Here is a 15,361-nt window from a genome sequence, read left to right on the forward strand (position 1 = left end):
TATCTCTCCTTCTCCAAGTCCAGGCCATCCACCATCAGAATTTCACACTTCTTGCCTTCTCTTGCAGACACCTCTTCCATTCATCTGTTGTAGTGCATCAGCCTCTCTCTTACTGTCTCTGTCCCTTCAGGCAATAAGCCTGTGCAAGACCATCCCATTATAGAAACCTCTCTCTCTAGCTGTTACTCTATTATCTTTCCCCGTTTTTAGTCAAGCTTCTTGAAACACAGTCTCTCCAGATGCCAAGGAAGGGGACCTTGTTTATGTTTCCATTTCTCCCATTTTATTCTAAAATTCTCAAAGTTAGGGATTCGACCTTCTTGACTTTACCTACTATGACTGCTCAATTTCCTATAGTTAGGTTTCCACATTTCACCTTCCCAACTGAAACTAATTTCTCTGTGGTCACCCTTGACCTCTTTACTGCTAAATCTAATAATAAACATTCTCAATCCTCATCCATTTGTCCTCGCTAGCAGTTAACTCTTTTGGTAACTCACCTTCTTAGAACTGCTTTGTTTCTTCAGAGGCACCATTTCTCACCATTTTCCTCCTACTTTGACATCTCCTTCTCTACCTTCTTTACTAAATCCTATTGCTCTGTCCTGTCACTGTCTTTTCACAGCATCAAATTACCTCCAGGAAAAATAAGCAATAGTTAGAATGATGAAAATTGAGAAACAATATCATAAAGGACTTTTTCTCAACCTTTATCCAAAATATCTCTGTAAGAATATTTCCATGGCACCAGGTATCTTAAAACTAAAGGTCTATTCTGGAATTTAGGTATAATGGTTCTCTTAATCCTATGACTTTTTCTGGAGATTTTGTTCTCTTCTTAGTTCCCTTAGTAAAGAGAGTAAAAGTAGATGGTTACAAGAGCTTGGATCATACTCAGATAGCAATCATAATCCTGAAAGTATATGAGTCATGGGAAAAATTTTGTCTATTCACTTGGTTTCTCTCCCTTTCAAATAAGAATTCAAAGGAACTCATTAATCAGTAGTAATTCTTTCCTATACTTCACTTCTAAACTTCTCTCTTCCTCCTAAACCAAGTTCAACAGCAATGTTCAAAGAAGTCTTCTTACATCCAGCCTATCCAGATCTACTTTTTTTTTTTTTAATGATTTTCACTCTAAGACTGTCTTTAGGTTCTGAAGAAATAGGAAGACACTTGGATCATCAACAGATACTAAGGAGTATCCTACAAGATACGTTTACCCCACTATCTTTAACCCCTGATTTGCACATTTAGGCATTCAGAAGGTCATATTTCATTCACACTCCAGATTGTCTTCAGTATGGAAAGCAATGTTGAAAATTTCTCCCCCAAAGGGAATGTGCTCTGCCACCACCAAAACACAACACAGACACACACAGACACACACACACACACACACACACACACACACACAATGTTTTTCTTTGTTTTGACTGTAGAGGTATCAGTTAAGGCTTCCTAAATATGACTAATCTAGGAAGAAACATCAAGACAATGGAGACAGACACAAACAATGCTCTTCTTTGGCACAGCATGTACATGAGCATGTACACACACATACATGGTCACACAAAGGTACTAGCAAATATACATTTCACACAATTACACACTCAGGTATTCATAGGTTCTATCTCACATCAGACAGAAACTATTGCTCTCTCCCTTGGTCACACATAACACTAGCACAAGCACAGAACTTAGAAGGCTCATAGTTGCTTATTGGTTTTATAACTGTTTCAGATATCCTCCCATGTTTATGCCAATTTGAACACATACATATAAACACACACACACACACGCACTGCCCAAAATGTATTAGTATTAACAGACTTATAGTAATATTCCACCAATTATATTCCCATGACCTACTCAGTCCTGAAATGCAGCTAAGGTCCCATTGTTGATAACTTCAGTTCATTTGGTTCTGTGATTTTTTTCTCCAGCCACATACCCAAGACTTAGCTACAGGAGACAATAATTCAAATTGCAGGGGAAAAGGTATGAAATACCCTCAAAACAAAATCTACATCTAATGAATCATCCCTTTCATCTGAGGTTATGTTATTTGGTATTAGAATATTCATTCAGATAGATACCTGGCATCAGAGTCTGTGATCATGGGCTTTGGAAGAGAACAGATTTGTCTCATGTCTGGAAGAGAAATATGAGGGTCAGAGTCAGTCTTTTGTTGCAATGTGAGTGTTAAAGTTCAAGATAAGTCCTAGGTAAGAAGCCCAAGTGGGACACCTAAAGGAAAGGCACTCACTGGATGGCAGAAATTTCTTCTTCCTCTAGCTGGATGTACTGGTCTTTGGGTCCACTCAGCAGAGTGGCATCAGCTCACTCACTAAGACTCATAAATTTATGAAAACCCCAGAATCCCTAAACTTGTTTGATTGTGGTTGGTGGAGGAGAGTGGAAACAATGGAGAGGGAGGGATCAATGAGTAGTGCTGGACCTTAGGAGAATTGGTCCTAGGAGAATTCCTTTCTTGGCCCCATTAATCCCTTATGTCATCATCTATATTCATTACTATGTTAAACCTCCTTGATCAGAGAATGTAAACACTTGTATGCACACAAATATACCTAGTCATTGACATTCTAACAACCCCACAGATAATCCATTAGACATATTTAACTATTTATTTGCTAGCATTCACATTGACTCTTTCAGATCCATACACATACAAACAGATAAATGCCAATACACCCATACAACTGCCCAATATCCTAGTCACCAATCACATATCTTGACACATCAAACACACACTATAATCTGTATATTCTTACATGGATGAGAGACACTACTGTAGATTATAGAGATAATTTTAGAAATCGACAGTAAAATAAAGATTCATTTGCATACTTGAAGAAACAATCAGATATGTTTCAAATATACTCCCATGCACACATATCCAAAAGTATATATCAAACACATGTGCATATTCTCATTAACAAATCAGCAAAATGTCTGCAAATGCACATCTCTATATCTCCAGATTCTTATGTGGAATTTAAATCCATTGCATATTTTTTTATATAAAAATGCATGTTAGTATCCATATAATGTTTCTCATGAAAGCATTTCTTTCTTTTTAAATTTTTTTATTTATTTTTTTGTTACAGATGTTTCTCTTTTTTTACCCTATTGGGACCACCCTCCCCACCCCACCCCCGCCCCATCCCCGGCTTTGTTGTCCATGTCCATTGGTCATGCATACATGCATATAAGTTCTGTGGTTTATCTCTCCCCCCCCCCCACCCCCTCTTCTGAGGGATGTCAGTCTGTGCTCTACTTCCATGTTTCTGGGTCTACCGTATTCCTCAGACTGTTATGTTCATTATATTCCTTATATAAGTGAGATCATGTGGTATTTGTCTTTTTCTGCTTGGCTTATTTCACTTAGGATGATACTTTCCAGGTCCCTCCATGTCGTCTCAAAGGATAAGAGATCTTTCTTTCTTACAGCTGAGTAGTACTCCATTGTGTATATGTACCACAGCTTTTTTATCCATTCGTCTACTGATGGACACTTGGGCTGTTTCCAGATCTTAGCTATTGTAAATAGTGCTGTTACAAACATGGGGGTACATATATTCTTCCTGATTGGTGTTTCAGGCTTCTTAGGGTATATTCCTAGAAGTGGGATCACTGGGTCAAATGGAAGTTCAATTTTTAATTTTTTGAGGTAACACCATGTTGTTTTCCATAGTGGCTGCACCAGTCTGCATTCCCACCAGCAGTGTATTAGAGTCCCCTTTTCTCGACACCCTCACCAACACTTGTTGTTTGATGATTTGTTGATGGCGGCTATTCTGACAGGTGTGAGGTGATACCTCATTGTTGTTTTAATTTGCATCTCTCTGATGATTAATGATGATGAGCATTTCTTTATATGTCTCTTAACCATTTGTATGTCCTGATTGGAGAGGTGTCTATTCAGCTCCTCTGCCCATTTTTTAATTGGGTTCTTTGTCTTCCTTTTGTTGAGTTGTATGAGCACTCTATATATATTGAAAATTAACCCCTTATCTGATATATCATTAGCAATGATGCTCTCCCATACAGTGAGTTGTCTTTCCATTTTGATGATTGTTTCTTTTGCTGTGCAGAAGCTTTTTAGTTTCTTTTACTTCACCACTATATGGGACCTAAAAATTACAAACTTAGTTCAGCTTAACCAAGACGAAACAAACAAACAAAAAATAGAAGAAAACACATTTTGAGCACGATTGTTGTTTCAGGCATTACTCTCAACACTGATGCTATGCACAGAATTAAAGACCGAGCACCTATTCTTTTTTTTTTGTTTTAATTGTTGAAAGTATTACAGATGTTTCCATTTTTTCCCCTTAAGCCCCTCCTTCTCATTCCCACCCACCTCTTGCTTTCCCCAACCTAATGCCTTTGTCTATTGCTTGTGCATATATGCATATCAGTTCTTTGATTTACTCTTACAAAGAAAATAAATATTAAAAATCTGACTCGCTCAACAGTCCAGATGCCCCTAGAGGCAAATATGCCCCCTGACACTACCTAGAAACATAGCATAAACGTATTTCATAACAAAACCAATGTTTTTCTCTGAAATTATCTAATGTGCAGCACATAAGACCTGTGCATTGTATGTTTGAAAAAATAAAATAACAATAGAAATAATTAAACTTTAATGAATTATATGAAGGCCGGAACATTTAAAGAGAAGTGTATTGATGTTGCAACTTAACTTTGAAAAACATTGATAAATGGGTTGATGGGTAAATAGAAGGATGGACACATGGGTAGATATATAATAAAGATAGCATAATAAAATTAATAGTATCATGTAAGCGTTGAGTATACTGATGTTTATTGTAAAATTCTCTCAAGTTATTTGTGTGTTTAAAATTTTCATGATGAAATATTGGGATATTTTAAAAACCTTATAAAGATTTAGTTGGCATACAATATGACATTATTTTCAAGTGTAAACATAGTGATTCAACATTTATATACTTTATAATGTGATCACCACACTAAGTCTAGTCAAATTTTGTGAATTTAGAAACAAAAACAAAAACACAGGTGGAGCAGGATTAGACCATTATTCTAAAAGCACAAAGCATGTTCAAAACTGCAGTGAAATTCAACCAAATGCAAGTGATCTCAAGGCCTAGGTTAAATTAACCCTCAGCATCTTTTGTATTCACTCAGTATTAGCACATGTCATGGAATGAATTTTATGTATTTGGCATAACCAATATCTTTTCATATGGTTAAGAACAAGAATCACATTTCTCAGCTGCATCTTGTTTTGTCCCAAGGTTAACTGCTTATGATTAAGAAAAAGGCACTCATTTCCATAGCTGTGCCACACCCCAGGGTTACCTGGTTCTTCCCCCAGACTATTCTCTCTCCCTTGGAGGCTACAGAACTACACAGAGCCGATGACAATAGAGTATATGATCAATGCTTTCATGGTAGAAATGAACAATGTTACTAAAAGGGAGTCATGAATTCTACTTGATTGGGTAAGGTTTTAGGAATAAGATAGATTTTGATTGTGTGCCAGTCTTGAGGTAGTTCCCGGAAACATCTGGCTATCTTGCTGTGAGAGAGATCGTTTTATACAACAGGATTTCTACTCTTCAGAACTCAAGTTCAGTGACTCTCATCTTTCACAGACTACAGTGAGTTACACCTTACATGGTGCTGATTGTGAAGATCAAAGTCCATGGGAGATTAGTTATCTTACAAAGCTAGTGATAGAGGAAGACTGAGGTAAATGAATGAATTATCTTCTAGTCTGTATCAAGGATATGCCTGGTTAAGGTTCACTCCCACTCTTCTACCTATCACAGGAGTCAAAATATTATTGGAAGAATATCCTAAACTCTATTGATAAAGACCAGAGGTGTCCTAAAATGTCCTATAATGCACAGGACATCACATCAAGACAAATATCTATTTAGTCCAAAATGTGAATAGTGTGGAGATTGAGAAATACTGTTTTTATTAATGTACAATGGAGTTATGAATTAGAGAATTTACAAAAATATTTCTAGAGATTCTTTGAAAAGAGCTGTCTCATACCCCACATCCCATACTCAAGAGAAAGAGAAGGGTGGCACATTCCATCTTACCTGGAGTCGAGAGAAAGGGACCTCAAGGATTCTACTCAGGAAACACGTGTTCCTGAAATTTGGGGAGAGAGAGACACCACAAGCCAGTCCCTTATTCATGCCTGGGAATATAAATGGAGAGATGAACGTTACCTTGCTGTTCTGATAGCAGGATTGAATGGCAGCCTGTCTGTTTAGGGTAGGGGATTTGTTGCAGTGAGGAAGGCTGGCCATTTCCTGAAGCGTTACACACTAGAAAGAGATGGCGTGGAGCTGTCTTAGAGCCCATCCTGAAGAATGCATGGTTCTACAAGGGGGATCTTGGTTGTGGATAGAGTTGGAAGCGACCATACAGAGGAAAGATTTCAAAAAGAGTTTAAATCAAGTGGAGAAGAAGTAAAATATGGGGAAAGTTTCTTCAAATGCTCTCTGAAAGCACCCAGTGTAAGAAGGAGTCAGCTTTAAACATTTAATATAGAGCAGCTAATTGAAGCGTTAATGAATCATGAAGCGTTCATGTCCCCTTCCCTTGCCTCCCTAGAGAAGTCAGGATGAGAGAAGGGGGAAGGCTATAATCTGGACACTGGGAAGTTTACCTGATGACCTGAGGTTGGGTATTTTAATTACTTACCAGAGGATGTTCTATTATCTAAATGTGACCAGAACTCTCAGGAAACTGAGTTTTCAAACAGGGTTAAAGAAATAATTAGCCCTGTTTAATATGTAAAGGAAAAATATAAGTAAAAATAGTTATTTTCTGATTATACCTTATTTGTGGGCTTGGTGAAAATAGTAAGTAAGCCTGAGATCTCTTAGAAGGTGGTGAGCACCTGACATTACAGTGCCTGGCCATCCATCACCGGATGGTGTCTTGCATTGGGTATTGAAATGGTCTGGCAAAATGCTGAGTTATTTTTCAGCTAAAAGAGAACATGCTTTATTCTCATAAGTCATTAAGGACCACAGGAGACTAAAACCTTCCTCATGCATTTTTCGACACAAAGTCAGCATCCCTCCTCTCTCCAGGGGCGTAGAGGGAGATATAAAAGCAGCAGGCATGAACTCATTTTAAGAGACAGATAGAAGGATGTGTTGTTCTGTGGGATCTCTCATCTGACTCTCTTCTGGTAAGTCCTGAAACCCTGTCAGGGCAAGCCAGCTCACTCTCCTGAAGCCCTCCTCAAAACAGTGCTAAATTGGGACAGGGGTAGGGTGAGGGAGAGAGTGGGTGGAGGTCATCTGATAGCAGCATCTTAGAGTGCTCAGATCAGGTAGAAAGGTCCCTTGCCTTGGGGTTTTGTTTGGGAATTTCTACTAACTGATTTTGTAACTGCATTTATCTGTGCAGCTCACTTTCCAGAGTCAATTTTTTGGGATCATGCTTCCAGAACTTATTCACATTGTAGCAAGATTAGGGAAGAAAGCAGGACTCAGGGCAAAGGAAAGGTTCAGAAATCTCGGAGCAAAGTGGCCACAACCTATTATTCCATGACTCTAACAGCTGAGCCAGGACATGAGGTCAAACTGCTCTTGTCTTGTAACTTCTGAGATGAAATTAGGTAAACATTCCCCAGGAGATTAAAAAAATAGAAGTTAATCAGCTTGTCATAAACTTTACATGAACCGTAAACAGCTAAGCATTTCTTTTACTATTCATGACATAGATGAAACCTGTGGTCTTCAGAGGAGTGTCTCGATGCATCTCTCCAACCCCATGTCTACTTTTTTCTGCTTTCTTTCAGCACCCTTAGTAAATCTTTCTAGGCATTCTTTGCTTGGCCAAATATTAAAAAGTAAAATAAAAGAACCTCAGAGACACAAAAGATCTTAGAATATGTCCTTTAAAGAAACACAATTACATGTAAAGAAGAGGTACTGAAAGGACTGTTTTCTTCGGCTTGCACAGCCAGGGTGTGTCAGAGCCAGGGTTACATCCCAGGCCTCCTCGGCCTGTTCCCCACACCACTCTGGTCCCTGTGTGACTTCAGTTAAAGGAAACTTTCTGGATTCCAATTACTTTTTGCATCATTTTCTCCACAATTTATGTGACTTCAGCCTTCCCTGTGTTCAAGGGCACCAAAGCTATCTGCGTTCAGAAATGAACTCCGGTATTTCTCTTTCCAACTTCTTCTCCAACACCTGGGCAATGCCTCCAGTATTTCAGCAAGATGTTAGAGAGTCTTACAGATCTTTTTTAAATCCAGATGTTATCAACTACTTACCATGCACACTGAGGCAAGCTCACCGCAGTGGGCTTCCGTGTCCACATCTGTCAGGATTAAATGAGTTACTGGCTGCAGAATCCCTTGCCATGTGTCTAGGAAATAGCATGTACTCAATAAGTACAGTTTTTTCTCATTGTTTTCTTTTCTTCATATGCATCCAGACAACCCAGAAGGTCAGTGGCCATTGGGTATGACAAAGAATGTGAATCTGGGACTGTTCAGGTAGCCTTTTTGTCATAAACACTAAAACTTAGGTTTTTATACCCAGAATGGCTCTGGCCCTGCCCTTCACAGAACCCTGCTAGCACTGACGCCTATTTTCTTGTCCTTTCTCTTTATGTTCCCTTTACTTTTGCTCAGTTCTCTTCTGTTTTCTCTGATCACCACGATGAGGCTCTGTATTTAAAAATGGGAATTGTAGTCGGATGGGAGAGACAAGAAACAAACAAGGTTGGTCAGTCCTGGAGCCTAAAGAATCACAGTTCTGGATGGGAGACAGGCATGCAGAGACTGAGCTCTTGGATCAGAAGAGACGTAATCAACCACACAGAGAAGTGGCCACTGATTTTGTGGGAACCACGGGAAGATCTGAGTCCTACACTGCCAGAGACATCCAGAAAGTGTCCTGAAGTGGTAGTGCTCCATCACATTGCATCTCTGCGGCCTTCAGATACCTAAGGCTCCCTGGTCCCCCGCCCCCTTCCAGTCCCATCAAAAGCATTCTGAGATTATACGGTGACCTTGCCTTGCTAGAGGTTGGAGAGGAAAGAGGAGGGTAAAATAGTGGTATATATTTCTGGAATTCCTCTTCCAAAAGAGGGTGCCTAGTAATCCCGAAACATGTCTACCAGGTGAACGGCCTTCTAGCCTCTCCATTGTCATTCATAATGAAGAAACACACAAAAGAGGGTTTCTAAAACATTAACATGATGGAAACATCAAATATATACTCACTCTCGCAAGCAATGGTTGTGAGTTAGCCTCTAGGAATTGAATGTATAATATGTATAAGAAAAACTGTGAGTAAATGCAATACATTATGAGGGGAAAAGTGCCTGAATGTGGGTGAGTTAATAACAGTGGGTAAGTGGAAGTCTACAAATATGCAGGTGGAAGTGTTGTGTGAGAATATAAACCTGAGTGTTATGCATATATAATGCTACATATATGTCAATGTAGACAGAGCACAATAGGGCAGGTGCATAAACAAGAGTACACAGGTCAGGAGGCAACGTGCCAATATACTTGTTCAAAGAGAGGAAGATGCCAAGAGACAGAAAGCTGTGGCTATTTTGTAAGAGTATGAATGGGATCCAGTGTAAGGCCGGTGTGGAGGGTCATGAATGTGTCTATGTGAATAATGGAAATTTTGAGAATGCATAAGTTTTCAAAAATCACGAACAGCTTTGTGCCTTTGTAGAAACATATGGTTTCTTTGTTACTTTTTTTGCAGCAACTCTTGACAATGAAAAGAAGATGTCCAGAGGCAGTCATTTCCTCCATATCTCACCTCTCCTTCCCCTCCCTGACCAAACACACCTAACGCAGCTAGCTCCGGGGAATGTTGTCATCAATCCGTGACACATCTGAATTAAACATTTTTGAGAATATATTTAAAATAAATACTTCCAAGAGCTATTGATAATTCAAATTCTTAATGTCCTTTTATAATAACTATGTGAATTATAGAAGCATAATTTCTATTCAATTCTGCTTCTAAAACACTAAAATTGTGAAAAATACAGTTTAAATATTTTCCCTGTAACTAATTGATATTTTTAAAGTATTTGTCAATGTCATTCTTCTACTATTAAACAGAGGGAAATAGTAGCCCAGCCTGTGTGGCCAGGTGACCATAAAATATAAAGAAGGGATGTTTGCCTGCATTTTCCCCAAAACAGTGACTTCATGAAAGCACCCATTTCCAAATGAGTCGACGTCATCTGCTATGTCTTCCCCTCCTTGATTTCTTCTCCTCCAGTAAGCACAACTCTCAGAAATCTCCAGGTCAGAAGTTCTCAAGCTGAAAGTCCTCCTGCCTCCTGCCATGGAATTGTTCAATGTCACTCACCCTGCTTCCTTCCTCCTCACTGGCATCCCTGGTCTGGAGGGCTCTCACTCCTGGCTAGCAGGGCCCCTCTGTGTGATGTATGCTGTGGCCCTTGGGGGCAACGCAGTGGTTCTGCATGCTGTGAAAGTGGAGCCCAGCCTCCACAAGCCCATGTACTACCTCCTGTCCATGCTGGCCTTCAGTGATGTGGCTATGTCCATGGCCACCCTGCCTACTGTGCTCAGAACCTTCTGCTTCAATGCCCGCAACATTGCTTTTGATGCCTGCCTAATCCAGATGTTTCTCATCCATTCCTTCTCCATGATGGAGTCAGGTGTTCTCCTGGCCATGAGCTTTGACCGCTATGTGGCCATTTGTGATCCTTTGCATTATGCCACTGTGCTCACCAAGGAGGTCATCGCTGGAATGGGTGTAGCGGTGACTGCACGGAGCTTCATCACCCTCTTTCCTCTTCCCTTCCTGATCATGAGGCTGCCTATCTGCAGATCCAACGTTCTTTCCCACTCCTACTGCCTGCACCCAGACATGATGAAGCTGGCCTGTGCGGACATCACTATCAACAGCAGCTATGGACTCTTTGTCCTTGTGTCCACCTTTGGCATGGATCTGTTTTCTATCTTCCTCTCCTATGTGCTTATTCTGCGCTCTGCCATGGCCATTGCTTCCCATGAGGAACGCCTCAAAGCTCTCAACACATGTGTGTCACATATCCTGGCTGTACTTGCCTTTTATGTGCCAATGATTGGGGTCTCCACAGTGCACCGCTTTGGAAAGCACGTGCCCCGCTACGTACATGTCCTCATGTCTAATGTCTACCTTTTTGTACCTCCTGTGCTCAACCCCCTCATTTATAGCGCCAAGACAAAGGAGATCCGCCGGTCCATTGTCCGCAGGTTTCACCACATGAAAATGTGACTTTCACATTTGGCTTCAAAATCTGATGTTTATGGTAGCCATAGGCTTTCATCTATGGTATCGCCATGATCAGTGTCATCATCAAGAATAAGGTAGATATGTGTACTGGGAGAAAAGTGAAAGATCAGAAAGTGGAGTGAAGAAGCTTGTAACACATTTCAAATGTAATACATTCAGCAAACATGATGGCATTATTACAAGGATAATATGAGAGGGACTTGAGTCATTAGACAAAGTTTTATAGAAAAAAAATTAATCCAAGGTAAGAATTATTTTCTACAATATTAAATATTTCTGATATAATATTAATTAATACATTGAGTCTTTAAAGTGCTAGGTTCCGTTCTGTTCTAAATTGCTTAGGTGTGTTAAGCTGCTTATTTTTCGTAACAGTCCTATGAGGTACAGAGAATTAAGTAAACTGCTCAGGATAACACAGATACTATGTCATCCAGATGGGATTCAGTACTAGTCTGCCCGTAGTATTTGTACCTAAGCATCACAGATACTGCCTCTCGGTCCAGCAGCATCACTGTTAACATGACCATTGCTCTCCTTGCTTTCACCACCATTCTCACCCCCCCAAATTCAAGAGTGTTTAAACTTCACAATGTGAAATCTGATGTACTCTCAGAACTTGCCATAAGAAATATGAGCAAATGCAACCCAGGAAAACTGATGGAGTTGGCATCTAGAAAAAACTCTACTGCCCATCATGTAATCGTCCCCCAAGAAAAGCAATGCTGAATATCACCACATACATTTCTTTTTTGACATTGCATTAGACACGTGACTTCTCTTTCTTTTCCCTTTCTGGGATTTCCATTTGCTTTAATGCAGAGACATGATGATAGATGTTAGAAATAGTGTCCTTCTAGAATTTCCAGCTACAGAAAGACCTGGGAGAGGCTGAGTGGAGCATTGATGATTTGGACATTAGAAAATAATTCTCTCAGACTTTCTCTTAGATTGATTTTTCTTGCAGACTCTTTCCTTGATATCAAAGAAGTAGGATTCAATAAGAAATCCCTTGGTAATTTTGGTGGTCTCAGACTAAATGTGGGTTTACTTCTAGACTCAAATAAAGGAGGGATGCTCTACAGAGTCTAACCTAACTCGCCAGCCACACTGGGCCCGAGACCTCATACCAACGGAGCATACAGTTATCTAGAGTTTACTTCTCTGTACAATGCTCCACTGAGAAAATATCAAGGAAAAATACCAGATGACAGAGGGAGGGAACTGTTTCTGAATACAGATAATGTAAACATTCGGGGTCCAGTGTCTACAGAAAATCACTCATAAGTACAATAAAGAGACTTATAATATATGTGCTGTTGTCCACTAAATAAATTATTTTCAGTGCATGATTAGATAACATAATTTAGCATAATTTTATATAAAAAATAACTGAGGTGTTAGATGTCTAGAGCCAGACTATTGTGTTAGTTTAAATAATGACCTTTCTAATTCATGCAAGAAATGCTTTACTGCAACATCATATAATGATAGTAATTCATAATACCTTGAGAGTTTAGTTTTAAGTGGAGATACAGATCCAAAGGCAAGGCTTGGGAAAGCTACTATATGAAAATGAGGGAAACACATACTGATCCCATCCAGAGAGAGAAGAGAAGACATCCTTTTGCACAGGCCAGACTTTAAAACCCAACAGTATAACAGGGAAGAAGACAAGGGGCAGGGGACTATGAGCCTCCTAAACTACCCCTTGGCTCCTCTCCACTTTATTTCCTTTCTTTTTGCTCCATCATTAAGCAGAAATGCTGCTTGTCTCTAGAGCATATGGGGGAAAACATTTTTAGGTTTTGTCTCTTCTCGCGAAGCAAGGGCCATAAGAAAACTTAAGGACCACTCCGGCAATTGCCATTTTAAGAAGGCCTCAGAGAAGTCTTGTTTTTTTACCTTAAGTAAAAATTCTCTTTTAACTCTTTGTTTAACAGAATTTTCTTTGAAGTCAACATTTTCCCCTGTTGATAGCAAAATACTTAGAATTTGGCCTAGTTAAAAAGGAAAAGAGGAAATTTGTATACTTCTATATTTTGAGCCCCTTAGGCCTACCTCTAACCTAAGAAAATGACATCCTGAACATGGTTCAGCTAAGATTGTGAGGGGACTAAGTTTACGGCGGGGAGGGGGCAGGGGCGGGGGGGCTCTCTGCATAAGAAACGTCATTCTTTTGACTTACCTTGTCATGGGAGCATATCACATGCTCTGGGTCCATGCTAGGTGGGTTGATGGAGAAACTAGAACAAGAGTTATAGTAAAATAGAATTCTTAATCTCTGTGCCTCATAATAAAACTCATGGAAATGTAGATATAAACAGAATGTGATAAAGAATTGAAAAAGCACAGCTCCATATTAGATAGACTTGTATGAAATTAACTTCTATGTAGCCCAAGAGTGGGAGAAACTTCAGAAATGAGAACGAAGTAGAAGAGGGTAACAAATAGGCCCCTCGCATGGGTGACCGTTGGTCTTACTTCCTGCATAACACAGAGAGGTCCAGCCCTACCTCATGAAGCCATCTTCAGACCTATCAGCTCTGCACAGACAAGACTACTGTGCTGCTGCAGTTACGGTTCAGCTGGGTGAGAAGTGCACTTCCCCCAGAAACTGTTTTTAAAAAATAAATGAGCAGGGCACAGAGAGTCTATCTTTTTAGTTAGAATTTTCATGGATTTGTCAAACTAGGGCTAGGTGGATGTGATTTGTGTTCATATTTAAAAATTGATTTTTCCTTTACTCTTCTATTATCCATGGAAATCTTGTTTATCTAATATATGAAATAAATACAGGAGATACATTTTCTATTAAGTAATTATTTTATTAGTGTGTTTTGTACATGTGTAACTCAGGGGTCAGCTGGTACCACCTAAACATTTGATATTTCACTAAAATTTGCATAAACCTCCAATATTCTTCAAATGGAAAATATAATCCCCTGTCAAAGCTTTCTATAAATATCTGGTCATGTATAACTTACCTAAAGCACTAGTGTGTGGCAGGCTTTATGGAAAATTTAGATGACAAAGAGATCTCAACTCATAGAAATGCAAAAAGCAGAATTCGTTATTGGACAGTCTTGATCTCACATTATTTACTGCCAGTCATGTTGCTCAGAAAACTTCTCCCCAACTGTTTTTCAGCCCCATTCCTCCTAGCAGAGATACGTCATTACTGTCCTTCACTCAACCCCAGGTCTAAACACATGTGGAGAATTTGGGGGAAGGGATACAATTCTAGTGGAAAACTATTTTTCTTACCAGCTTTTCTGTTATTTTCTTTGCTACTAAGAAAAATGACAGCTCATTTATTTATTTGTTTATTCACTCAACAACATTTATTGAAATCTAAAATATAGTAGGCACAGTATTAGGTCTGAGGGCTCAGTGGTTGTGGTGTTTAGTCGCTAAGTTTTGTGAGAGAAACCTGCTTGAGACAGAGGGGTATGCCAATGTTTCCTGAGGTGTGTTTGATAACTATGTATTTCTTTTCAGTACCTCTTGCAAAGCTACATTGTGTTTTGGGTGGGTGCACTGTATGGAAGAGGTTACTGCTGGAAATGTAATCATCGTTCATGAGAGCTGTGGAAAGTCTATGTATTTAAGGTAAACATCCCATATTACTGGGTTAGGAAAAATAAGCTTCTTGCATGGCATTTTCACAATAAAAGACAGACTATAAACAACCATGGATCAGAATCAACTTTAATTATTCATTTCAGCAGTGATGGAGACAAATTCTTCTGTGAATTCTTAACAGTTTAGAACTGATAGATGACAAGTGGCTTTTTCTATAGTTGCCATGACATTATTAAAAACAAAATCTCTTGTGTACCATTAATACAAAAAATTCTGAGAGTCGGCAATTTAATAAACAAATCCTTGACCAAGTGTAGAAGAGGCAAGTAAAATAAATCTGAAATTCAAATAAAGAAATTCCTTTATAACTGAGTTAGAGACACTAGATTGGAAATATTCTCCATGTCAATTACTCAGCTCAGGTATAGAGATTGATAGTT

The 15,361-nt window shown here is 39.2% G+C and overlaps 1 protein-coding gene across 1 annotated transcript; it reads left to right on the plus strand.

Moving 5' to 3' along the window:
* The first annotated feature begins 10,308 nt into the window (after positions 1–10,308).
* LOC118628413 (olfactory receptor 51I2) lies at positions 10,309–11,365 on the plus strand. Its single transcript, XM_036259378.1, has one exon. The coding sequence runs from the start codon at positions 10,380–10,382 to the stop codon at positions 11,316–11,318; it is 939 nt and encodes a 312-aa protein (XP_036115271.1). The 5' UTR covers positions 10,309–10,379; the 3' UTR covers positions 11,319–11,365.
* The last annotated feature ends 3,996 nt before the right edge of the window (positions 11,366–15,361 follow it).

The sequence above is a fragment of the Molossus molossus genome, unplaced genomic scaffold, assembly GCF_014108415.1.
Source record: "Molossus molossus isolate mMolMol1 unplaced genomic scaffold, mMolMol1.p scaffold_m16_p_13, whole genome shotgun sequence".
Classification (NCBI taxonomy): Eukaryota; Metazoa; Chordata; class Mammalia; order Chiroptera; family Molossidae; genus Molossus; species Molossus molossus.